Source organism: Malaclemys terrapin, chromosome 9 (assembly GCF_027887155.1).
Source record: "Malaclemys terrapin pileata isolate rMalTer1 chromosome 9, rMalTer1.hap1, whole genome shotgun sequence".
Classification (NCBI taxonomy): domain Eukaryota; kingdom Metazoa; phylum Chordata; order Testudines; family Emydidae; genus Malaclemys; species Malaclemys terrapin.
Window position 1 is genome coordinate 79,272,120 of NC_071513.1, and position 27,560 is coordinate 79,299,679.

Genomic DNA, 27,560 nt, shown 5'->3' on the forward strand with positions numbered 1-27,560 from the left:
AGCTGTAATTATAGCCTGTTTGTGTAATCAATTCAGAAAATTAAGTTTGTTTGAATTTTACTAAAATATTCTAACTATAACATTTTATACAAGTGGTGATTCTATACCTTTTCCATAATTATTATATAACTCTTAAATAAGCACTTTAGAAGTACCCAAGGTAGACAGAGGTGGGACAATGCTTTATTTCAGTAGGATTTCTGGGATTTGGGTGGATATTACATTGCGAGGAGAAAGAGAAACACTGTGACATTTAGAGTTGCATGATATGCTAATTGGTATTTTTTTTCACTGTATAGAGATGTGGTGAGTCAGAAGTGCTGGATGAAAAAGAATCTATTTCTTCAGCTTCTCTTACTGGATCCAGCCTTCCTGTCTTTCAGAATGTCCTACTTAGGTTTTTAGATACACAGGCTCCCTCATTATGTAAGTATTAATTCATCTCTGTTCCAAAATAGGACAAGAGCAATTGGTCTTGTGTCCAGCTGCTGAATTTATTTTGCTTTGTTAGAGCATGTGCTGCTAATTTGCAGTTTCCATTATGATCCTCTCCACCCATTTTCATAATTTTCCAAAATGTTGAGTTTTTGTGCTGAAATCTTCCCGGGCATTCTGTGCCCAAAGGTGAATTTTTGGAAAACTTGAGAAAACTCCTTTTATCTAGTTTTTAATTGCAATATGATGATGGGGGGGAAAGTACACTTTTCATGCATAATACATAATATAAAGTAAAAAGACTAACCATCTTTGATTTCGTGAGAAATTCAAAATGGCTGACTTTTGTTTGGTATATAATTAGTTCTCAGTGCTTAACTTGAAAAGGAAATTGGTCAGATTACAAGCAAGTGGGAAAAATCACTTTTTTTTTTTTAGTGGGCATGCTAAGTAGCCATCAAAAATTTCTTAGTCTAATGCAACTCCTTTATGATGTTTCATAACAGTTTCTCCTGACTCAGAAGCCTGGCAAGCACATGGACTGCTGACACTTTTTTGCATGAAGGAGATTATAAATGTTTTGTAGAAACACACATAGTACAGTCCTTCAACAATGTACTCCCTTAGCAACAGGAAATTGTGTTATGAGTTTGTTATAAAATCTGCATTCAGGTGCTAATGGTCCAATTTTGGTGAGGACTACCCAGGGCTTTAGTAAACACTTTTAGGTGTTTACACTCTTAGGGACACAGATCTGTTTTAGATGTTATGTTGGATTCCTGTCACTAAGGGCTGCTCTTCTGGGCTCCTCCTGTCGGGCACCGAGGCCACATGTGCATGTGTGGGCAAACTGCCTCCAGTTCTTTCTCTACCTTCTTGGCCTGAGACAGAACTCTAGCTTGCCCGCCTTGAGTGTGCCTCGACTATTTTGTATTCTTTTTATAGTTGTTTGTTAAAATTAGTTAGTTTTTAGTAGTGAGAGGATTTCCCCCCCTCGTCTTCCTGGCAGGGCATGCCTGGCTTGCCAGGCTTCAAACACTGTTGCTCCTGCTGAGAGGCTATACCTGTGAGCAACGGCCACTCTAAGTGTGTCCATTGTTTGGGGGAACCCAATGTCACCCAGAAATACAATTGCTGTTTAGCTCTCAATTCAAGGGCAAGAAAGAACAAGGGGATTAAGCTCCGACTGTTAGTGACGGAGTGATCACTTCAACCAGCCTCTGAATCAGGTCAGAATCGTCCTCACCCTGTACATCTGTTTCCAGACAGATCCAGTTCCCCTTACCCTTTGGTGCAGGGCTTCCCTAAGAAGGGGAGGTCATAGGAGGCTTCTGAGAGGACTCCCCAAAAGCAGGGTACAAATTCTCATCTGAAGGAGCCTGCTCCAAAAAAGTCTAGGTTGCCTGTAAGATCTACAATCTCTGAAGATTCAGCTTGGTACCATGGAGTCAAAGGACTCCTCCTCCAGTACCGGAAGATCTGGAAAGCCATGGAGTTCGAGGGAGACATATGGCTCTGACAGGGCTTCAGTCCCCTCTACCAGGGAGGAGGGCAAGCATAAGAGTCCTGGTCTGCTATCGTCAAGCTCAGTCCTGCTTTTTAGCACTTATTCATTGGCACCCTTGCTAACGAGCAAGCAGCTGTGCCAGTCTCCATTGGCGTCTACATCACTATGCCCGCCATCAGCGGTACCATCAGCTTCGGCTACTATGCCCTTGGCTGCTGTGTCGGTACCGATTCCGTAAGAGTTTAGATATGTGAAGGACCTGTCCATAATGGATGAGCCAGAATCCCCACTTCTCATGGGTACTGAGCATCTTTCTGTACCAACACCTCGATCTCCAGACTTCTACTGTACCCTAGGGCTCCTACATTGGATGTTTTTGGGGAGAATGAAGGAGACTTCCAGTCAGTCTCCTTTATTTCAGTTCAGGGTCCCCCCCATCCATATCCTGTCAGGGCCCAATTCTTCGACAGTTGCAGGGAAGATCACGACTATCATCAAGGTTGGTGGAACCAGCCCTGCATGCTACCTCCACTCCCATATGGACCCCCCCAATGGAAGTACTGGGGTCCCTGGGCTGCTTACCAACAGCAATTCTCCAGACAACAAGTACTATCTCAAAGGGAGACTAGAGTTGTTAAGTCCTCTCCTCCCCAACCTGTTCACCCTGCAGGAAGAGACACGTGAGGAACAGGGTGGATGCCACGGTGAATAAAGAGGCTACCCCTCAAACACCCATTTCATCCTCATCTCCAGATGAAATGGTTATGCCTCCACCACCTTTCATGGCTGATGATTTTTGGTAATTTCAAGACCTCATAAAGAGGGTAGTTGACACTCTTCAAATTCCACTAGAAGTGGTTAGGGATTCACAGCACAAGCTGTTAGATATTCTATGGTCCGCAACACCCTCCAGGGTGGCATTACCCATCAACAAGGTAAGACTGTGTGGCAAACACCTACAACTATTTCTCTAAAGTTTAAAAAAGTGGATAAAAAGTATTGTATTCCTCTTAGGGACTGTGATTTCTTCTAACTTCCTAGTAGCGGATGCAGTGAATGAGCAGGCCAGGCAACACGTCTCCAGGTTATGACAAGGACTGAAAGAGACTGGATCTATTTGGATCTGTTCATCCACAAACCTGCACTTCAGGATCACAAACTATCAGCTGGTCATGGCCAAATACAGTTTCACAAAATTGATTGATGGTCGTTATTGCAACACCTGCCACAGGAACATAGGGAACAATTCCAGTCCATCGTTTGGAGGGACAACCAGGACCACTCTTCAAGCATCCTTGGGCCTATTGGCAGCAGATGCAGGATCCATCTCCACACCGGTAGTTATGTGCAGGGCATCCAGGCTCCAGCTCTCGGGGTTCTGACAGAAGTACAGAACACCTGTGAGGACCTCCTCTTCGACAGTCGTAGGCTTTTTCTTGGAGACCATAGACGAGTCCTTGCATACACTGAAGGACTCTACAGCCAGTTTGTTCTCGGGACATATATACACCTACAAATAAGAGGAGGTTTAGTAGGTCACAAACTACCCAGAGATTGTGTCCTGCTCAGTTTTCTAGATTCCATAGATCCATAGAGCCCCCTCAGGAAAAGATAAGTTTCAGACAAAGAGGGCTGCCCATCTGCCCTCCATGACCACCCAGTCATCTTCTAAACAGCAGTTTTGATGGGCCAGTCAAGGGGTTGAATCCTCCCATGTTACTGGTTTTACAGCAGTGCCTATTTGCCCACCACCCTCCTTTTGGGGCTGCCTTTCCTATTTCCAGAACATGTGGAGGTGAATTACTATAAACAAGTCAGTTATAGAGGTTATAACATCAGGCTATACCATCCATTTTATGTCACTCCATCCCTTCAACTCTTCTTCCATGTCCCTCTTCAGGGATGCCTTTTCGTGAGCTTGTATTAAGACAGAAGATGAACTTTCTCCTCTGATTAAGAGCAATAGAGCTGGTCCCTCCTCTCACAGGGACTCGGAGTTTTACTAGAAGTATTTCCATATTTCAAAGAAGGCTGGAGGGTGGAGACTGATCTTAGATCTAAGATTTCTAAACAAGTTTATAAAGCCTCAAAAATCCAGGATGGTGACTCTGAAAGTTATAATTGATTCACTGGAGAAGGGGGATTGGTTTTTGGCCCTTGACCGACAAGATCATATTTCTATATAGTGGTACACTCTTTGCACAGGAAATATCTATAATTCACTATAGGCCAGGATCATTTCCAATACAAAGTGCTTCCCTTTTGTCTCTCTTTTGCCCCGAGGGTCTTTTCCAAGGTTCTGGCGGTAGTGGTTTCTGATCTCTGACAAGAGGCAATCCTCGTCTTCCCTATCTTCATAACGGGCTACTCAAGGACCATTCTTATGAAGCAGTGCTCTCTTCAATCCAAACAACTGTTGCTCTTTTCCAGCCAAATGTGAGAGAATCCACAATAACCCCTGTAAAGGACATAGTTTATAGGGGCAACTTTGGACTCATTGACAGCCAGAGCCTACCTTCCCTCAGTCAGATTCGTAGTCTTATTAGGTTTGCTACGGACAATTCATGGGAATCCTCTGACCACTGTAAAGAACTATCTTCAGCTCTTGGGACACATGACAGCTTGTACTTTTGAGACTGATCACAGAAAGCTACCTCTCCAAAGCTTTCAAGGTTGGCTGAGAACAACCTGTTTTCCAGTCAGACATCTTGGATAGACAGGTGATGGTTCCTCTTTAAGTGAGGAACTCCCTGGATTGGTGGAAAGATCAACTCCGTGTCTGGTAGGCATTCTATTCTGGTGCCCAACTCCATTGCTAACTTTAACAACAGATGCATCACTGTTAGGATGGGGAACTCATCTCAATGCTTTTACAACTCAGGGCAGATGTGGAGATTGGTTTTCTGAGTTATCCATCAATCTATTGGTGCCCAGGGCTCTCAGGAATGCCTGCTTTCATTTCCTATCTCTCATCATGGACAAATCAATAAGTGTCATGATGGACATTTCCTGCACTTTTTACATCAACAAGCAGGGAGGAACAAGTCCCCGCTCCTCTGTGCACCGAAGCTGTGAAGCTATGGAACTGGTGCATAGCTCATCAGATAGAATTTCAGTGCTCTACCTCCCAGACATTCGAAACATCGCAACCGATGTCATCAGCAGAGACTTCACACGATTGTGAATGGGAGCTAGACTGTCAAGTGCTCTACAATGTATTCCAAAGACGGGGTCTGCTGGAGGTGGATCTCTTCACCACCTCCCGGAACAAGAAGTGTCCTCTTTTCTGCTCCAGATGGGATGTGGGATGCCACTCTTCGGGGGACAGAAGAATGATCTGTTGTATGCATTTCCTCCAACTCCACTGACACAGGATTTATCTTAATAATACCAATCTGTCTGAGACAAGTTTAGTATCCTTACCTGCTTCATCTGTGTATCCATCCACTGCTCAAGCTCCTCACCATTCCTTGTCTCCTCTCGCAGGATGTGGGTCACTTCACCCTGATCTAGGTGTTTGTGGGAAGAATCCTCCTGCACTGAGGAAGTGCAACAGGTGTTATTGAATAGTAGGAAGAAGTCAATTTCTGCTACTTACCTGCAGAAATGGAAGAGATTCTCTCATTGATGCTGTCATTGCTGCTTCCTGCCTGGATCTGTGCCTCTTTGTCATCCTGGATTATTTGGTGGCTCTGAAGAAATTGGGGTTATCAGTAACTCAATTAAGGTCAATTTGGCTGCAATATCATCCTTTCTTCTGGATATAGAGGGAGTTTCCATATTTGCTCATCCTATATCATCTAGGTTTATTAAGGGTTTGAGGATGCTTTACCCCCAGACAAAAGACCCCACCCTGACCTGGGATGTTAACTTGGTAAACAATTATTTTATGAAACATCCATTTGATCCTATGGCAACTTGTTCTTTACTCCATTTATTTGTGAAGATGGCCTTTTTAGTAGCCATCATGTTGGCCCATAAAGTTGGGGAGATTGGTGCCTTGATGGCAGATACCTGTTTTACGGTATTCTTCAAGGATAAGGGTTTCTTTTCGCCCACATCCTAAATTCTTACTTTAGAATCTCTTCGAGTTCTATCTTAACCAGTTTATTAATCTACCAGTGATTTTCCTGAAGCCACATAACTCTCTGCAGGAGTCATGTTATCATATCCTTGATGTTAAAGTATCTGGCCTCCTTGAATAGGACCAAGCAATTTTGAAGGTCACCAAGGCTGTTCCTCTCCTTTGCAGATGGATCCAAGAGATCTAGGATTTCTGCTCAAAGACTATCAAGATGAATATCTGAATGTATTGTCACTTGTTATAGAACCACAGGCATCCATAGGCATTATCCATAGCATTGCTTAAAAACATAATGGTGTCTGAGATACGTAGGTCTCCTCCGTGAGCTTCACGACGTACGTTTTCAAAGCACTACGCTGTGGTAAACTATCCTGTATGAAAGAAGAATTTACTCACCTGTGCAGTAACTGCAGTGCTTTGAGATGTGTCCCCCTATGGGTGTTCCACTACATAGCCTCCCTTCCCCTCTGCTTCAGACTGTTCTCTATGGAGATGTTTGAGTGGAAAAGGAACTTAAGGTGATTCACCTGCACATCACTACATAACCTTGGTGTCTGGCATGAGGAGGCACAAGATACATGTGCAGGCCAAGTACATGCGCATCTGAAATGGAGCACCCATAGCAGGACACATCTTGAAGAACTGCAATTACTGCACAGAGTGAGTAAATTCTTCTTTCCTACATGATATCTTACCACAAGTCTTCCCCACAGCGTTTTCAACCAGGATGGCTGAGATCTTTCTTTCATAAATTCAAGCCAAATGGTAATTTGTCTTTGCAGATTGAAGGATACCCAGGGATTCATCTGCACCCTAGATATTAACAGGCCAGAACTTTGATCTTCACCTGAAAACAGGGTCCCTCTCCCTGTGCTGTTCACTTCTTCCTGTTGATTTCCTTCTGTAATCTCTGTAAACTCTTCATGAGCATTTGACTCAGTATGCTAATAAACTTCTTTTGTAAGATACACAATACACAATACATCAATGGTTCAGCAGGGAGTTAAGTGTCTCTCATCTTCTGTCTGGAGGTTTGTCTCAAGGCATGCTATCTTTGATTGATCTGCCCTTAACTACAAGGCCTAGAGAATATAATATTCAGCATCTCTACATAAGTCTTCGTGTATTTTCCATACTACATTTCACATTAATTATGATGACTAGTGTAACATGCTTTCTCTAGGCCTCTTATATTACATTCTTTTGGGGATCCCAGTACCCTTACATATCCCTGTGCCCTCTGCTAGTTGGCATCAGGAGGTCCTTGGGTCACACAAACCTGTTTTCAAAGTAGGGGTGCCTAGCTCACTTGTTCTTTAGAGATTTTTTTTTTCATTTTGGGAATTTGAGATAGCTAAATTTTGAATTACTCATTTTATGAAGCTCAATTTTCTTAGATATTTCTGGTGGTGGTTTGAGGTATCTTCTTCCCTTCTCTTTTCTATCTGAAACATAAAACAGAAGTATGTTGAAATCATTCAGCATGGTACTTGTGGGGTTGCATATTGGCCTTCTTGTTAAACTTGCTGCAGAATGTATAGTACTTGAATACTTTTGAGATACTGTGTGAGCTACTCAGTCTCCAAGAATGAGAATACTATGCAGATGGTATCTATCAACAGAGGAAAAATTGCTATGCTATAATTGTACTTTTTAAAAAGATACTTCTCTCACTCCTCTGAGTTACCACTTCTCCGCATTTGGGGGGTTATACTTTTGAAGCTGTGTGCAATTTTATCTGTCCTTTGAACAATTTTTTTTAAACTTAGATTATTTTAATTTTATAGCTAACATTTTTTTAGTGAGCTTTGGCTTCCTTCCCAATTCAGGAATGAACTGAAATTTTCACTTTAGTTTTGCAGGTGTACACTTCTGGTAGTTCTGTTTTAAAGTGATAGCATAACTGGCCTGTAACAACCTAAGTGTGATAGTGTACTATATTGAGAACTACAACAAACAGAGTTTATAAAAGGTGCATTGGGGTGAAAAGTAGAAGAAGGCCTTTGTTTGCCAAAAGTTAGGTGTGACCTAACCAAACTCGCTCGTTCATCCATAAATTGCTTAATGTTACAGCAAATTATTGCTGTTTGTAGAACAATGGTTGTATTTTGAACTAGTTTCAGATTTTACAGTGTAACTTCATTTTGGTTTCAAATACTTGTTGATGAGTTGAATTTGTGGCTAGCTGGAGATGTTGTTTCCTATTAAAGAAGTTGTGGTTAAGAGCTACTTTCTGCTACCTCTGCATGATTACAAACATGAAATGCTTGATGTGTTACAAACTGAGTAAAATTTTAATATTGCTGTGACAAATGCAAATATTAAGTAAAATAGTCACCTTCAAAAATGATTATTCATTCTTGATTCTTTGTCAGCCAATGGTAACTCATTGGCAAAAGTGGATCTTTCTTTCTTTCTTTCTTTCTTTTCTCAGATACACATGAGTATGTTTAACTGAAAAAATAAAGATAACATTTATCTGTAGTAAAATAATCTTCCAAATAGTTTTCTAAAATATTTCAAAGGATTTAAGGGTTTGTGTTCAAAAGGTGTTTAGTAAGAACCTAAAATGCCCTAATAGATAGAAACATAATAAAATCATGAAGACTTCTTTGGCCGGGGTGGGGGGAGGTGGGGGGGATGGATCCTAGTGTGTCCATTTTTACAATATGTAATATGCTCATACATTGTTAAACATGGTAGAAATACATGGAGAGCAGTGAATAACCTGCCAGTAATACAATGTGGGCAGAAGTCTATGGAGCAGAATGCTTTGGAATAAACTGCCAGAAGAAAGTTCAGTCTAAGTATGCCAGTTATGCGGCACTGGATTAGATTTGGCTTATTATGTAGAGAAGAAAAGCAGTTCTTAAAAGACAAAAATAAAAAACAGCAGTTATGGTTAAAAATGGTTTTTAAGACATTTTTGTGGAATTGAAGAGCAAATTTATGTTTTAAACTACAATTCCTTTTTTTGGCAGCTGACCCAAACAGTGAATATGAGAAGACAGAATTTGTGAATCTGGTGCTGCTGTTTTGCGAGTTTATTCGACATGACGTTTTCTCCCATGATGCATACATGTGCACTTTAATATCGCGTGGAGACTTGTCAGTTACTGCAACCACTCGACCACGCTCACCTACTGGAGAAACTGTGGATGAACACTATTCTAAGGACCATGATGTGAAATTGGAGGTAAAAATACACCTCTTCACTTATTTCTCTTGCATTCAAGGTTCAGCATCAGTAGCATCCTTTTAAAAGCAGACTTCCACACAAGGAATGCAGAACTTCAAACCTGATCTTTTAATAATTGGAAAGAGGTGAAAATGAAAATAATCTGTTGCATTTGGAGTCCCAGGTCAGATGTGTCTCTATCCTGGTGCTTTGAAATACCCCAGCTGCAGTGCAGGTATAATGAATTCTCTTCAGCTGAAGATGATAATGCAAGGCAGTGCTGCTTATACATGTACAATCCCAGCTGGAATCTCTGAGTTTCAGGAGAGCAGATCAAAGTAAATGGAGAAAGGCTGTCATTAACTTCAGTGCACTTTACATCTGGTCCTTAATTTGCTGAGGTGAAATCATTCTGTAGCACAGCCCGTATAGTACCAAAGGTCTGCTTCTTGTGTTTCCTCAGTTTCCTTTTCAGCTCCCACAGTCTCACAACCTGATTGAAACTTGAGGACATGGGATATGTTCATATTACAACGTATGGTGTCCACAGGGACACATGCATCAGAGAAAGTACTATCCATCAGAGGAGGGCAGGTAGCAATACTGGTGGAAGCAGTTTTGAGTTCTATAGGTGCCCTTATGGGCAGAGTCACCCTAGTACATATGCTGATTCTTGGTGAACAAGATGTGCTATCTGTCTTTGTCTTCCTTTCAACCATCTGTCCTTGATTATCTTTGGAATATGGGTATGAATTAGAAAACCTTTTATAAATTAGGGAATATTGTAAATATTGACAGTAGGAATGGTTTGTTTTTGCTTGATTTTAAACACTTAACTATTTCTTAATTTTAAATGGGTGGAATTTTTGGCTTTATGACCAATCAAACAGAATTTTCATTATAATCTGACTGGTGTTTTTTCTCTCTCTGGTGATTATTAGGAACGTAGTATTATGGAACATATGGGCATTGACTCAGGAACCACTAATATTTTTGATGATGTAGACAAGAGTGACTTTAAGACAGATTTTGGTTCGGAGTTTCCAGTAGGTTTAATTTTTGATTTTTCTGCACACTGCATTTCTTTGCCCCTTGCTTGCTATTTGCACAAAAATGTGTTCTCCATGATTCTGAACTAGAACCATGTTATTATTGTCATATGGCCAATATTCTTTCATTTCCAATCCTTGTAGTGTTACAAGTATAGGGTATTGCATCATCATCTCCATACACCCATCTGCTACAGCATCGCTTCATTTCTACGTTGGGGAGCTCTCACTGATTTCCACAGTTGTCCCTTAGGCCATCTCCAGCATATCAAAGCACTGTTAGTCTGTAAATACACACTGTGCAAATACTTGGGGTAATGTTGTTATATAATATTTTTTAAACGTTGAGTCTGATTCTCTATTCTCATGATGATTTAAATGCTGAGCATCTCCATTGAGGTAAATAGGAGCAGAATCAAGGCAATCATGCAATGGTTGAATTGTGAATGTTTCAGTTTCCAGTAATCTTAAACATTTGTTTTACATTACTTAGATTTTTTCTCCAATGCCTGGGGAGTCTTGTGAGAATGTCAACTCTTTGTTAGACAGAAGAATTTCAATTAACAGTGAGAAGTCAGTGAAGAGGGAAAAACTGAGAGAACTGATTTTTCCATCCAGTTATGACCTCCTTCGCCATTTGCAATATGCAACACACTTCCCTATACCTCTGGTAAGTTAACTCTTTACATTTTAATTTTATATGTAAATGTATAGATTGAAGATGGTTAAGCACATACATAAAAGAATAAAACTGCTTGGAGGGTGAGATTTATCACTTAGCAGAGGTCTGGGGCACCACTGAAGCCTCTCTTAAGCCCCAAACCTGTTTAAATACTGAAGATATCAGCTGCTAGAGTGATGAGTGTAGGGTTGCCAGCAGTCCTTCATTTTTGACTAGAGTTTCCTAATGCACCAACCTGGGGATATAGATGAACAATCTTTGTTCCTGCATTTAGAATGAGATTTCCAAGCTCCTCGCAAATGACCCAATAGACTTTGGGGAACTGTGTGGATTTTGGCAGGACAGAAACCACACACTTGCCAGTGCCGTATAGTTTTGTTATCCCCTTACTGGCTGCCACTATAGCCTCTGTGTTAGAATTAAAGTTTCACTCTAGACACAGGTCCTATACAGACGTTTGCAACTGTGGACTTAGTGGCCTAGCCTGCCTCTCCTCGGCCTGCCTCCAAACTTCTGTGATGGCCTGTGCAGAGTCAGCACAGAGCCTATCTCTGCCGCAGCTTGCCCAGGTGGAGTACCCCTGTCTATCCAGTCCACAGTTGCCCTTTCCCACGGTGGCTCTACTAAAGTGACGACCTTCAGCAACACCTACTACACTGGGTAACTTTGACTCCAAAAGATTATAGTTGCTGTGACACTAATTTTATTCTTAACCCTGTTGTGCAATGGATTGCATTACTGTGCCCAAATGTGAACCAGATCTAGGGCACAAGATAATATGAGATGCAGCAAGGATCTTTTTTGGTTGCTTTGGGTGTTTTATATTTCAAAGAGCCTTCCGTGTAGTTGTTTAGCTATAGACATATGCATAGGAAATAACAACACATGGTGATATGCTAGATGAAGAAAATGAGTACTGCATTAAAATACTCATGTAGGGGTTATGGATCAAATAAACAAATATACTGAATAGAAAATTGGATACTTTTAGTCACTGGAATTTTCATTTTCTGTAGAATTAGTTGACTGCTATCTGGTTAAATTACCAATACATTGGTACCGGTTTTTCTGTTTCATTTGCTGTTTCATTTTCCGAGTCATAATTGACGGTATAGCTGAGAAATAAGGGAATCCGAATGTATGAGATTAGTGATGGTGAAATGTGTAGGACTGAAGAATCAATGTAGGTTTTTCTTCCTTGGGTCTTTTGTTTTGTTTTGTTTGTTTGGTTGGTTTTTTGTTGGCATTTAACTGTAGGCCACTTGAGGAATGAAGGGAGCTAATTGACACATGTCCCGACCCCAGAAAACCCCACCATTCCAACACATACCCCCGTTGGCAGCTTCAGGAGACTGGCCAAATACTGAATAAGCCTAGAGGCTGAGCGTGTGTCCCAGCCTAGACGTGTTCACTCAAAATATAGGAAAACTGACACAATTTTAAAAGACAATACAAAATTCCACCAACTATTGTAGCTATCAGATCAAGAGATAAGATGTGATGTGGCACCTATAATCAGCTCTGCTTAAAAAATATAAGAAGATTGGGTTGAAATTTCTTACTCTCTTGCTATTAGATTTTGGATGAGTTGTCTGTCCAGAAAAATTTTGGGTCCTTGTTTACAGTTGGTCAAAATATGAATACATTTTGCGGATCAGTAAATGAAGACAATCTAATTTTCATAGTGGTAGCCGTGTTAGTCTGTATCAGCAGAAACAACGAGGAGTCCTTGTGGCACCTTAGAGACTAACATTTATTTGGACATAAGCTTTTGTGGGCTAGAACCCACTTCATCAGATGCATGGAGTGAAAAATACAGGAACAGGAGCAAGTATAAATACTGTGACAGACCCAGACCAGTGGGATACAGGAGTCTGGTAGAGGGCAAATATACTGGTCACTGGATGAGTAGTTTTCTGTTCCCTGAGTGACCAGAGCAGGGGCTGTACTAGAGTAATCAGGAACCTGCTAGAACCAGTTAAGGCAGGCAGCCTAATTAGGACACCTGGAGCCAATTAAGAAGAAGCTTCTAAAATCAATTAAGGCAGGCTAATCAGGGCACCCGGGTTTTAAAAAGGAGCTCACTTCAGTTTGTGGTGTGAGTGTGAGGAGCTGGGAGCAAGAGGCGCAAGGAGCTGAGAGTGAGAGGGTGTGCTGCTGGAGGACTGAGGAGCACAAGCGTTATCAGACACCAGGAGGAAGGTCCTATGGTGAGAATAAGGAAGGTGTTTGGAGGAGCCATGGGGAAGTAGCCCAGGGAGTTGTAGCTGTCATGCAGCTGTTACAGGAGGCACTATAGACAGCTGCAGTCCACAGGGCCCTGGGCTGGAACCTGGAGTAGAGGGCAGGCCTGGGTTCCCCCCAAACCTCCCAATTGACCTGGACTGTGGGTTCTTCCAGAGGGGAAGGTCTCTGGGCTGTTTCCCAACCCACATGGTGAATCTCTGAGGCAAGAAAATCCGCCAATAAGCGCAGGACCCACCAAGATAGAGGAGGAACTTTGTCACAATACATGACACCATCATAGGACCTAACCACATCAGCCACACCATCAGGGGCTCATTCACCTGCACATCTACCAATGTGATATACCATCATGTGCCAGCAATGCCCCTCTGCCATGTACCTTGGCCAAACTGGACAGTCTCTACACAAAAGAATAAAGGGACACAAATCTGACATCAGGAATCATAACATTCAAAAACCAGTAGGAGAACACTTCAGTCTCTCTGGTCACTCAAGAACTGACAATTCTTCAACAAAAAAACTTCAAAAACAGACTCCAACGTGAAGCTGCAGAACTCGAATTAATTTGCAAACTGGATACCATCAGATTAGGCCTGAATAAAGACTGGGAGTGGTTGGGTCATTACAAAACCTAAACCTAATTTCTCCTCTACTTTTACTCACACCTTCTTGTCAACTATCTGTAATGGGCCACTCTCTTACCACTTAAATAGTTATTTTTCCTCCCTTGGTATCTTGCTGTTAATTGATTTATCTCGTTAGATTGACCTCACACTTGTTAAAGCACCCCATCCTTTCTTGTATTTATACCTGCTCCTGTATTTTTCACTACATGCATCTGATGAAGTGGATTCTAGCCCACAAAAGCTTTTGCCCAAATAAATTTGTTAATCTAGATTTTGTTATATTTTTGAAGTATTTTTGGTTTACCATTAGAATGAATCCAGATTGGCAATAACTTGTATTTGTCTTTGACTATTGGATGTTTAAGACGTTTTATTTTCGAAATGTCTAAGATGTAAATATCATGTAGCTATTTTATTGGTGTGTTTTGTTTAAAAATTCTTATAAAAATCATGAACATACAGAAAGAAAAATGGAGTATTTTACGTTTTGTCTAGTGACTTTATGTGCGTTTCAATTTATCCCATTTAACCTGAGAATTTTACTGTAGTAACTTATATATTTCCACAATTTTAATACTTAGTGAAGTAGCAAAATGGGGAAAAAAGATGCGTATTACAAGAGGAAAACATTTATTTGTAAGCAACTGCCGGGGCGATATAAGCAGATACAGTGCATTTTAAATCAGTGCAACTTAAAATCACTTTCTAGAGAAAGTGCCTTTTGAAATGTGTTTGGTTAAATTATGGCTGTGGAAAGTCTTTGCAGCTTATCAGTTGCTGTTGAGAACATTCTTCATTTATTATACTAGGTAAATGAATACCAAAAGCATTTAACATTATTGTTATGTAGTAAAGGTGAGTCCAGATAGCCTCAATCCATAAACCTTTATTAAATGTTTGAATCTTTTTTGATAAATTGCATTACAAAACATGTTTGGATCATGCTTTATAGGTATTTTGGGTAGGTCTCTAGTATGACTTCATATGCTCTTAATTAAGCAGTGTGTTTAAAATATTCCTATAACTAGTATCAGGTCTTCTGATAGTACAGAACTGTATAATATTCCACATCTGTGTATGAAGCGGTAAAATAATAAAGTGATCCAGACCCATCATTAAGCTTTTCTTCTGTCCAGGGTTAGGGTTTGACAGTAATTTTATTGACATTGTTAGCCATGTTCAGCAAACGCACAGCATTTGTATATACTTCATATGCAGGGCCGGCTCCAGGGTTTTGGCCGCCCCAAGCAGCCCCCCCCCCCCCCCAAAAAAAAAAAAGATTGCAGCAGCAATTCGGCGGGAGGGCATTCGCTCCGAGCGGGAGTGAGAGACTGTACGCCAAATTGCCGTCGAATAGCTGGACGTGACACCCCTCTCTGGAGCGGCCACCCCAAGCACCTGCTTGCCGGGCTGGTGCCTGGAGCCGGCCCTGTACATACGCACACAGCGTTGCTAGTCTAGATGTTATACCAATAGAATAAAAACCAGCAGGATCTTATTAAGAGGGATAAGGCAAAGATGCCACATTTATTGTAAATATAATGATAAAGCAAAAGATAAAAGTAAACAACGTTGTTTGACTACTTATTTCTTATACACACACACGCGCACACATACATTTATTTATTTAAGTTTTGTATAGGTGTTATAGTTACCAGCCTAGAAGTTGCTCATGCCAAGTTACTAGCCAGGTATCTTGGTCATGAGGATGGAGCTGAGTCTGTGTCAGATGCACCTGATGCTCCTGGAGGTTGGCAGCAAAACCTGAGACTCAAAGTCCTCAGTCTTGAGAGTCCATTTTTATAGGAATTAATTCCTATGTTAGTCCATGGGAGCTGTTTCATTCTGCTGTTGCTGACTTAATTAGCAGATGGCACATTCCTGGTGGCTCCCAGTCCACACTGTCCAAAGTGGCACATTCCTGGTGGCTCCACACTGTCCAAAGTTTGTGTTTCTCATCCTTCCAGGTGATGGGGTGGATCCTAGTTTACCCTCCGGGGGTTGTCTGGTAGTTCACTTGACACATTCTTCGGCCGATGGATACTCCCTTTCTAGGCTGGCACCTCCTTAACCGTTCATGTACATCAAGCATTCATCGACATACATTTCATATTTTAACCATATTTTAATTTACTGTCTCCACCACTTTTGGGATGTGTGCTAATTCATTTGAGACTCCCGGCCCTTCTCCACCCTCTGTGATTATTCTGTTCCTAGGAGCCGTTGCTGTTACAATGAAGTGAAAGTCACTTAACGGCTTATAGCATTTGTTTACATTGTATCAATTACTTTAAGAACAAAGTCAATTAACTTGTTTGTAAGTTTTATGTAGTAATAAAGTATCTTTCACAGGACAGATACAATCAATGGTTTCTACAGACAGTAGCTTACAAGTTTTAACAGAAGACCCAAGAGATTTTTGTACTTGGTGAAACTGTTGGATTTTAAAGTGTGGGGGACAAATTATGGGGGGGGCACTGTCTCTTGGGGGAAACACTATTAGTACCTTCTTTAATATCCCTACATAACCCCCCTTTGACATTACGATATTTATATAATCATTAGTGTTACTTTTTTAAACCTGTTTAAGAGAAGGTACTGTGAGGCAACATGCGTTTGTGATTTTAATTTAGCGTACATTTTTTTATTTGAAAACACATGTCATACATACCAATTATACAAATACAATTTAATATTAAGACTACTATTAAGGGTGTAGCATTACTGATAGGATGCCAGTGGTAGTTGGGGACCATCCAGAGAATATATTATACTAGTGGTAGGTTGTAATTTGTTTCTCTGCGGTGGCAATTTGTAACATGTTCCCATTGGCATGTATAATATGAATAGTCTGATTTTCTACTTGGTCATCTGTTTGTTTTAAAAATTTGGTTACTTTTTTTTGCTTTTAATTAGGCTATCAGTAAGATTTTGCCATTTAATTTTAAGGTTAATTGAGAAGTTGGTCAGCTCAGCTGTTAGTGTTAGCTGGGACCTTTTTGGCCGCAGTAAATAGTAAGTGTGATTTCTAGTAAAAACAGTACTGACATTGCATTTACATTTATCTACTGGGGGGCTGCTAACACTTCCATCCTTCCAAAATACTTCCTCCCATGAGTGAATACATACACATTGTTCATTGTACAATACTTTGTTGTTATTATTTAATTTATCCCACATACATGATTCCAATGAAACATTTTTACTACAAGGCTTTGGGGCAACAGGTAAGGTGAGGCATACCCACTTTTGAGGAGTCCATTTGGTACAACCTCTAGTGTTCAATATTTTTTTTTCTTTCCCGGCCCACTGGCTTGAGGTCCGAGGCAGCCAGAATGATCCCATGTGTAATATGGGGAGTGGGCTAATCTTTCATACCTTTGCCTCTAGAGACTGTTGATGTGCTATTTTTACAATTATTCTTCCAATTAACAAGTTCGGTTTCACAGTGCTGGAAACATACTGCATCCAGTTATGTTGGTAAGTATTAAACAGAGATTTTTTTCTTTGTTTTAACAAATGCATTAAAACGTTATTACCCAAAATTACCCAAAACATTTTGTGTTCCAAAGTAGATAGGGCAAGCATCTGCATTTCAGTGCATCCCATATGAATGGGTCGCACTTCATGTAATTGTTTTAAGGCAGAACCAACATAACAGTTAGGATTACTAATAGGACAATGATGGAATGAAAAATTATATTTAGAACTGCTGACCAGGTGGGCTGCTTCTACAACACTTTGTCCCTTTATTTATGATTATTACAGTAGTTGTTGTTGTTGTTGTTGGGCACAGGTGATCTGTTGCAAACAAACCAAACAATTATAACCAGGTGAATTATAACTAAAACCATTACAATTGCCTAAACACCAGATATAACCTAAACACAAATGCAAACAATTATAGTTATAATAATTGGGAATACAATAAAACCATTACCATTATAATAATTGGGTACATTGACAAATAAAATGAGGCCCAAGTTTGATGCTGCAATAGCCATCAAACAATAAAAGTCACTGAGGTTAGGACCTTCTTAAGCACACACAACAAATAAGATTTTGTAGGAGTACCACAGTTGTTATACAAGGTTAAGCTGATTTGGACTTAAACTAACATTTAGTTGCTAAAATGTTGCAGAATTTCCTATTTTTAACAGTTGTTTTCAAGAGGGCTCTGGGGACCTAAAAGATGGGGCCCTGCAATTATGGGTAAAAGTCTTACAGGTTATGGGGGCCCAAGAACTACCCAAGAACTACCAAAGTCTTACAGGTTATGGGGGCTTGGGGAAGTAGAACCAGAGTGCATATAGGAAAGTGTGGAATTAACAATACAAGCAAATGTAACTAACAATACAAATGTATTAATAACAAAAATTAACAACAAAATGACTATTAGAGAAACTAACAAAAAAAATAAACCCGTTGCACTGGGGACCAAAGTCTTTTGGACACAAGTGGTGATTGATAAGTTGGATGGACATGGGGGAAGTAGAGAGAAGAAAAGACATTTGCCCTGTCTAGTGTAGTATTCCCTCTTTCTTTGGACCCAGTGCTAGCACAGGACACTACTAGAGACAGACACAGAACATGCAACAGAGAACACTGAACACAGGCTTTGTCGCGACACTATAACTATGGTATTTTATAACTTTTTAGCTGGTACCAGCTCTTTTGATGTTTTGGTTTAGAGCCTGAAAGATAGAAGCTTAGAAACAAATTAGCACAGTGCTCCCACCATGGCAGACCCTGCTCAGTCTTTGCCACAGTGTGTTTGGTACTTGGGGCTGCACAAATGCTAATTAAGTGGTGCATTTCTTTGTGAGTTTACATTTTTTTTATTTTAAAATCCCCAGCCACTTTGCCATGGCCTGAAGGTCTGAGGCAGAAGCAGGCACTGTTGTTACTGTTGCAATGGCATTCTGGCCCTGGGAGGAGGAATCTACCCAAATATTCCCCTTCCCAATCTTCAGAGGGGTCCCAAAAGTCTGCCTTTTCTGGGGTCTCAAATGTTCCTTTTCCTGATGTTACTGCTGCTGTAAAATTTGAAAGTGCTGTTTTAACTTTCTGTACACAACCTTAAGGGCATCTAACTGGGTTTGGGTACTAATGGACATACATTTTTATTTCTCTGCTTTTCAGCAGAGGCTTCTAAATTTTGGTGCAGTTTTTTATTTTTACATTTAACCAATTGAAGGAATACCTTGTTACAGGTCTTCCATAGAAGCCAAACTGTGGCTGCTTTCTTTTTTATTAAAGTTAAGCGTTTACATATTAATAAGTACCTAGCCAATTTGGTTTTTTTTAGGTTTGAAATTGTATGGACATCAGCTTACACTTGATCAGACCAAGGGCTGTGTTTGGATTTTTGCAAGATTTGGTGCCATTACTTTTTAATTTTCTACCCCTTTTTCCAATTGGGATAGTTTTTTTTTTTTTTACAGGCTGTTAGGCGATGGTAGCTGTTACTACAAGCCTCCCACAGCAGCCAGATTCCTGCAGTGTCTCTTTTTGCTGCATTTGGGGTTTTATATATGAGGATATATTGGGCTAATCTATCCTCTAGATCCAAAATAGAGCAAGCATCTGCAAGGGCTTGTTCACTCCAAGGACTGTGCCCATATCTCTGAAGGATTTGTTTAAAGGGTGTTATTTCTTTTACAAAAGGTGAGGTTGAAGCTCCTTTAAACTCCATTCCTTCCTCTGAGACTGTTTTTCCTTGTTTTTTCTTAAACATTTTTAACGTGTATAGTTTCCTTTGTTACCCCTGAACCCTTGCAGCGAGTGACACAGCCTAAATTATTTTATTCTGCTACCTCTGGTCTCGTTCAGCGAGCAGCTTTAAACACTTTGGATATGATTAATTGTAGCTTAAAGTTTTTATGAGCTCTTTTATGAAGCCTCTACCCTCCGGAGGTCAGTAGGCTTTGGTTAACCAAAAATAGAACCGCTCTCTATAGAGCCGGCTGTGTGCACAACAATATTAACAATACCTGAGGCTTTTTACCAATATTCCCCCTTTTGCAATTCTCCACCAAAATGTTATACCAATAGAATAAAAACCAGCAGGATCTTATTAAGAGGGATAAGGCAAAGATGCCACATTTATTGTAAATATAATGATAAAGCAAAAGATAAAAGTAAACAACATTGTTTGACAACATATTTCTTATACACACACACACACACACACACACACACACACACACACACACACACACATTTATTTATTTATTTAAGTTTTGTATAGGTGTTATAGTTACCAGCCTAGAAGTTGCTCATGCCAAGTTACTAGCCAGGTATCTTGGTCATGAGGATGGAGCTGAGTCTGTGTCAGATGCACCTGATGCTCCTGGAGGTTGGCAGCAAAACCTGAGACTCAAAGTCCTCAGTCTTGAGAGTCCATTTTTATAGGAATTAATTCCTATGTTAGTCCATGGGAGCTGTTTCATTCTGCTGTTGCTGACTTAATTAGCAGATGGCACATTCCTGGTGGCTCCCAGTCCACACTGTCCAAAGTGGCACATTCCTGGTGGCTCCACACTGTCCAAAGTTTGTGTTTCTCATCCTTCCAGGTGATGGGGTGGATCCTAGTTTACCCTCCGGGGGTTGTCTGGTAGTTCACTTGACACATTCTTCGGCCGATGGATACTCCCTTTCTAGGCTGGCACCTCCCTAACCGTTCATGTACATCAAGCATTCATCGACATACATTTAATATTTTAACCATATTTTAATTTACTGCTCCACCACTTTCGGGATGTGTGCTAATTCATTTGAGACTCCCGGCCCTTTAATCACAGAGGGTGGGGGTCTAGGAGCCGTTGCTGTTACAATGAAGTGAAAGTCACTTAACGGCTTATAGCCTTTGTTTACATTGTATCAGTTACTTTAAGAACAAAGTCAATTAACTTGTTTGTAAGTTTTACATAGTTAATAAAGTATCTTTCACAGGACAGATACAATCAATGGTTTCTATAGACAGTAGCTTACAAGTTTTAACAGAAGACCCAAGAGATTTTTGTACTTGGTGAAACTGTTGGATTTTAAAGTGTGGGGGACAAATTAGGGGAGGGGGGGCACTGTCTCTTGGGGGAATCACTGTTAGTACCTTCTTTAATATCCTTACATAGGCTGAAATACTACAGTACTTTTGTATATAATGTGCCTCTTCTCAGTGTACTCCTTCTCCTGTGAGAGTCTTTGTTTCTTTATGTGAAGTAAAAGTCTCAGTAATTTTCAGTCTAAATGTCTTGGAAAGATAAAAATACAAAACAGGATCAAAACAGAGGTTTAACACTGCCAACAGCAGAGTGGATTCCTTTGCTTTAAAGAGGGTTTGTTTCAGAAGACAATCAGTTATAGCATCACTCTGGCTCAAAGTATAGGGGATCCGAACAACGTGGTAAGGAACGAAACACATGATGTAGCCTGCCGTTACTAACAGTATATTTACCTGAGCTTTCTTTACATTTGCATAACTCTCGCTGTATTTGTTTCGGTAAAGTTGTCTAACAACAAGAAAATTGGAAATAAGTATCATGGCTGAAAAATTCAGGAATATTGCTGTACATATGAAATTAGTAAACACATGCCAATCTTTTCCAAATGTTGTTTTGAAATCAATACACCCCACAGTAGGCTTTTGTTCTATTTCCTTGATTGGAATCACCATGTTAGGTACCATTATAAGGAGAACCATTATCCATACAACTGCAGATAACATCTTGGCAAATCCAGGTTCTTGGATTCGATAGATCTTAGTACTGTGCATTAACTGAAGGCAGCGGTCCATGCTTACAAATCCCAAAAATATGATTGATAAATACATGTTAATATAGATGAGGCAAGCTGTGACTTGGCAGTGGAATATCCTCAGTTTCCAGGGGGCAATACCTAAGTCAACAATTATTTTTACTGGCAATGCCATAGTCAACAGGAAGTCAGCTGTTAGGAGGTTAATTAGATAGATGCTCATACATTTTTGTTTCTGATCCTTTTGAGTGAACGCCCATAGGGCAAAACAACTCCCAATAAATCCAATGAGGAAAATTAAATAGTAAAAATAGGTAAATGGTTCCATTTGTGTGTAGACATTGCAATTTGAGATATTGCTTAAGGACATTTTAATTATCCTGTGGAAAAGTAAGGTGTGTTGGCTGCTTAAAGATATCCAGAACCTAAAAAGAGAGAAAAGCAAGACATTAGAGATAATTAGTGTGAGAATTTTGTCCCAGTATAATTTCATAAAAATGTGTGACTAGACTTGGTAATGATTTTAGCAAAACTAAAGTATTCCAGTGTTTGGAATAGTTCATATTACATTGCATGGGTTTCATTCATGTTTAAGCAATTTATTAAAATATCTTGGGTCCCTTTCCTGCAAACACTTATGCTTGAGTACGTTCACTCATGTGAGCAGTCCATTTAAGTGAATGGGACTATTTGTGTGTGTAAAGTTATTTGTGTGTCTGCAGCGGGGCTGCCCCTGGGAATTTTTCTCCTCAGGGTGGAAAACATTTTCAGTGTCACCCAGCAGTTTACCCAAAATAAATAAACCCCAAAACAAAACCACACAACAACAGATGAGTGGAGCAGCAGAGTAAAATGAATAACTAAATAGACTGAGTGATGTGCACCTCACAATGGTGATTTGGCACCATTAAAAGTTGTGACTCGGGGTGATCACCTTGCCCCTAAGACTGGCCCTGGTTTTACTGGATCAGGGACCTAGTTAGTTCATTGGAGCCACATTAAAATATAACTTTTTTTAAAAAAAGATGACACTTTTACTCAACAAAACAAAAACTAACAAAAAACCAAACCAACCCCTCCCCCAAATCCCCCCAGTTAAGTTAATGTTTATAAAAATACTTTGTATATAAAAATATTATAGGATTAGTAAACATTAATAATACTCTGTCAAAAGCAACATAGGGTCTGTCCAATAGATAGAGACAGCAGAGTAGCTGTGCTCGGTACTAAGTATTTCTAAAACTGTGGATTCTTCTAGTTGAACCAATATATAATATATATATATATATATATATTTGATGAATATTTTATGTAGTTCAGAAAACATTTAAAGAATCTGTCAGTCATTTGCTTCATATTTTCAGGCTTCATTGGACATTTAGGGAAAGGAAAGTGTATTTGCTTAGACGGGAATCTAAGTATTATTTTAACTATCTGAAACTACCATTGTATATCAGGGTTTTTTTTTAGTAGCTACACTGACATTAACTTTAGTTGGAACATGTTGACTGAAGAGGAAATGACTGTGTTAAAAATTTTTTCTGAGAAATAAGACAGGGAAGCAAGTCTTTGTTGAAATAGCATTGAACCATACCAGCTTTCTATTTATATAGTACAGTCTTTTTCATTTGCTAAAAATTCTGTTTGTTTTAGTGATCTAACATAATTCTAGGTTAAATGTTGCATGAGTAGTAACAGTTGACAATAAATCAATATAACTTAATTACTTAGTCTCTGTATATTGTGTATATAAAAATGCAAATACTTGAAAGTACTCATGGCTAGAAATAGAAGATCTATAACGTTATAATCACCCTTCTGCAAATGGAGGATATTACCCTTCCCAAAAAAAGAGATTATTAACATGAAGTTGAGTGCCCACAAGGTACAGAGGAAATAGTTGGTTTTGTTCCTGAGCCAACAGAAGGTGGGAGCCAAACTCCCGATACGAGACAGAATTCACTGTGTCATTCCACAATAACTGTTCTGCTTGATTTCAGATGAGCTTGGGAATGAGCTGTATCCAGTGCTCTTTGGCTCAGGGACTGCTCTAATCGAGGGCTTTTTTTTTTTATGTGGAAGGAGCCAGGGTCTCCAAAGGGCAAGACATTCAGAACGGTTATAATGCAGTAACACTTAATAAGTGCAGTGAAAAACATTAGTTCTTTTAATATTTAACCTATTAGTTTTTCACTGCATTTGGCATATTATTTAGTATTTTATGCAATATATTTACCTTGGTGTATAAGGACATATTAAAATGTATAAAAAGCATTTAAAATACATACCTTCCTTTTTAGATTCTGAAGTCTCATAGGCATTAGAAGAAAGTTTGTAAAATGCTTGATTAGTCTCAGTAGGTAGTCACATCTTTGTCTGATAATATGTTAATCCTTTCCCCTTCGTGTGTAGGATGTTTTTTAAAAGAAATGTCTCTGTGGTTTTTAAATGTGTAGATTGACGTAATTAAAACCAACACTCACACTAACCATGTGGAAGTTACCTAAAAGGGTCATGATAGAAAAATGTTAGTGTTCACGGAACTATCCAAAGTTGCCTTTTTCCTCTTTGGGAGAAGATGTTATGGAACAATGTTTTCTTGAGCTGAAGGCAAACTGACTGCTGCTGTCATGGGGCCGTACCTTGCACAGGCCTCTAAACCTGTTAATTTCCATTGACTTCAGTGAGATATTGAGGGCACATTGCATCTTGCAGGGCAAAACCAGAGTGAGCTGTGTGGGTAGAAGGCAGCAAGTTAAAGAATGGAGTTATAAACTCTGACGTGCTAATACAAATAGAATGGATTATCATACTTTAACATTTTGGTGGCATTTGGGTAATTTCTATCACTTCAGAGCAGGGGAAGGCAAACTATGGCCCGTGGGCCGTATCCGGCCCATCAGGGCTTTCAGTCTGGCCTGCAGGATTGCCAGCCCCATGGTGCAGTGGGGCTAAGGCAGGCTCCCTGCCTGCCATGGCCCCGTGCTGCTCCCGGAAGCGGCTGGCACCACGTCCCTGTGGCCCCTGTGCGCTGCCTTCACCTTCAGGCCCTCCCTCTGCAGCTCCCAGTGGCCAGGAACGGGGAACCTCGGCCAATAGAAGCTTCGGGGGTGGTACCCACAGAGGAGGCCAGCCTGCCCACCCCATGCCCAGAAGCCACTGCTGGACATGCTGGCCGCTTCTGGATGCGGGGCCAGGGCAGGCAGGGAGCCTGCCTTAGCCCCGCTGCCTGCCACTGCCACCCTGGTGCCGCTCGAGGTAAGAGGTGCCAGGCCGGAGCCCTCACCCCAAACCCCTTCTGCATCCTGCACCCCAACCCCCTGCCCTGAGCCTCCAACCCCCTGCCCTGAGCCTCCTCCTGCACTCTGCACCCCCTCCTGCACCCCAATACCTTGCCTTGATCCCTGCTGCACCCCACACCCTTCCTGCACCCCAATCCCCTGCCCTGAGCCCTCTCCCACACTCTGCACCCTTCCTGCACCCCAGCCCCTTTCTCTGCGCCCCCAACCCCCTGGCCTGAGCCCCTTCCTACACATCGCATCCCCTCCCAGATCTCACATTCCCTTCTGCACCCCAACTCCTTGCCCCAGCATTCATGGCCCTGCAGGCAATTTCCCCACCCAGATGTGGCCCTTGAGCCAAAACATTTGTCCACCACTGCTTTAGGGAGTCATTTTACCTCCTTGTCTCAGATGGCCTACATGCAGCATCAACAATCCCACAGACTTGTTAAAAGAACAGGAGTACTTGTGGCACCTGTTCTTTTTGCGGATACAGACTAACACGGCTGCTACTCTGAAACAGACTTGTTAATATGTTATAATAAAAATTAAGGTTAACAAACATTTATTTAATTGAGAATGAGGGATTGGTGACTCTCGCTCAAACCTTAGTTTATTTTAAGACTGAAACTTTGGGCTTGTCTGGATGGTGATGGCAAAGCTAACTAGAGGTATGTGATTTGTGCTAACATGCTGGGATCTAACTGCCTGGTGTTGATGGGTGCTCCCTGAAAGGTACCTAATTCATGTTAATGCCGTCCAAACAGAACTATGTTAATGTGAAGCAGGTACCTTTTAGAGACTGCCAGCAAGGTCTATATAGGGCAATTAGAGCCTAGCATGTTAGTGAACTTTACAATTCATAATCTCTTGCATGCTGTGCTGTGCTGGGAAGCTTTGTCAGACATTCACTGGAGTTCCCCTTTCCTCCCCACCTTCCACTTTCAAGTTATGGCTGGAATGAGAATGAGAAGTGCCAGGATGCTGTAACTAAGGGCTGGTCTTGTGGCATGTGGTTTGGAACCAGAAGCAGTGGTGTAAGAAATGAGTAGGTCTTTTCTTGCAAGAGTTACAGCCCAGTTTTCAGACTTAAAAGTTTCAAGTGCTTCTAGTAAGTACACCTCTACCCCGAGATTATGCGACCTGATATAACACGAATTTGGATATAATGCGGTAAAGCAGTGCTCCGGGGGATGGGGGGAGAGGGGGGCTGCGCGCTCCGGTGGATCAAAGAAAGTTCAATATACCGCGGTTTCACCTATAACGTGGTAAGATTTTTTTGGCTCCTGAGGACAGCGTTATATCGGGGTAGAGGTGTATCTGAGCATATGGCTGTCTTTCTGAACCAAATTCAAGTTTCAAATCTTCTGAGGTTTGTCCAGTGACTACTAAAAATAGATGGGTTGATGAGCAGCAAAAATCTTCATATTTGCGTTTTGGAGCTAGAGAAAAAATCCAGACAGTAGAACAAGCTGTTGAATTTAGCTTAGGGGCCTGTGGTACTGACAATAGTACAGGGAAACTAAAATGTATAGCAAACTCACTGCAGACAATCGTCAAGATCTCAGAAAGTTGAATGACATGCCAAATGGAAGTAGCTATCACCACCAAACAAAATACCCTTATTGCCTACAGGGTTGGGAAAATCCTTTGCAAAGAAACCACTCTGTGTCTGGTTTCAAGCTTAGTCACAAACTCAAAACTCAGACCCATGCTTGTCAAATGTTTGCAAAGGTTCATAAAGTTTTTGAGTGATCCTGGACTCCATTTTGAGCAAATGTGGGCTGAGTTATGGCTTCCCACCTAAGTCATGCAGAACTGGTGGTTCTATATGTTTTTAACATGAAACCCAAGGTGCTGAAATTAAATTTATTTTAAGATTTTGGAGTTCAAGTTGAACCCAGATCTCAGAGAACGTCCTCAGGTATCTAAAAGGAGAAGAATCCCCCTGGATCCAACAGGAGTGAAATGTCTCTAGTTTTCTGAAATCTTTCTAGTTATTCAGAAGGGGAGGAGGCATGGAATTATCTCCAAATTAATAAAAATGCAATTTATTTCATATTAAGATTTTGTCTTTATTTCTGGATCAGCACCCCCTCAGTATGCTCCCCTGTTTGTGTCAGTTAGTGAAGAAGTCATGATCGCTGACTGATCTAGCCAAAGGTATCAAGACACTTTTATTTTAAGCCCCCTTCTTGCAGGAGGCAATACATCACAGACCTCAGCCTTCAGTGTAGGAGAAAAGGATAGGACTTCCATCATAGTCAGAAGTTAAGAAGCAGTGGTATGACTCTAAAGAGTACAAGGCTGTATATAGCCCTTTCTCCCAGGAGGAAGAATGTTATAAATATAATATTCCCCATCTGATTAATTTGGAGTGTTAGTACTTGAATCCAGAAAGTTCACATCCACCCATCATTTAGGCCTTGATTCAAGAAAGCATCTCTATTTGGGAAAGCACTGAAGCACATGGTTAAATACTTTCCTGAACCAGGGTTTGACAATCATTTGTTAGGCCAATTACTGATATACAAGGCTTCACATACTTTGTGACCACACAGGGTATGTCTGCTCTGCAATTAAAACCTGTGGCTGGCCCATGCCAGCTGACTTGGGATCAGCCTAAGGGGCTTCTTAACTGCAGTGTAGACATTTGGACTCCGGCTGGATCCCAGGCTCTACAGTAGGGCTACCATATGTCCGGATTTTCGATCTA

General features: G+C 40.7%; 2 protein-coding genes across 2 annotated transcripts in view; one reads left to right on the plus strand and one right to left on the minus strand.

Moving 5' to 3' along the window:
• Nucleotides 1–27,560, plus strand: part of MED12L (mediator complex subunit 12L) — a 312,365-nt gene that overhangs the window by 76,624 nt on the left and 208,181 nt on the right. The window contains exons 12-15 of the mRNA XM_054039474.1: nt 300–426; nt 9,008–9,222; nt 10,146–10,250; nt 10,747–10,923. Of these exons, the coding sequence (XP_053895449.1) occupies nt 300–426; nt 9,008–9,222; nt 10,146–10,250; nt 10,747–10,923 (624 nt within the window). The remainder of the gene's footprint in view (nt 1–299; nt 427–9,007; nt 9,223–10,145; nt 10,251–10,746; nt 10,924–27,560) is intronic.
• On the minus strand, nt 20,002–23,938 carry GPR171 (G protein-coupled receptor 171). Its single transcript, XM_054039482.1, has 2 exons — nt 23,852–23,938; nt 20,002–21,988 (listed from the first exon to the last, which is right to left on the minus strand). The coding sequence occupies exon 2, from the start codon at nt 21,931–21,933 to the stop codon at nt 20,983–20,985; it is 951 nt and encodes a 316-aa protein (XP_053895457.1). The 5' UTR covers nt 21,934–21,988; nt 23,852–23,938; the 3' UTR covers nt 20,002–20,982.

Coding starts and splice junctions, on each gene's coding strand:
- GPR171 (XM_054039482.1), bottom strand. CDS start 21,933: ATGTCCTTAAGCAATATCTCAAATTGCAATGTCTACACACAAATGGAA.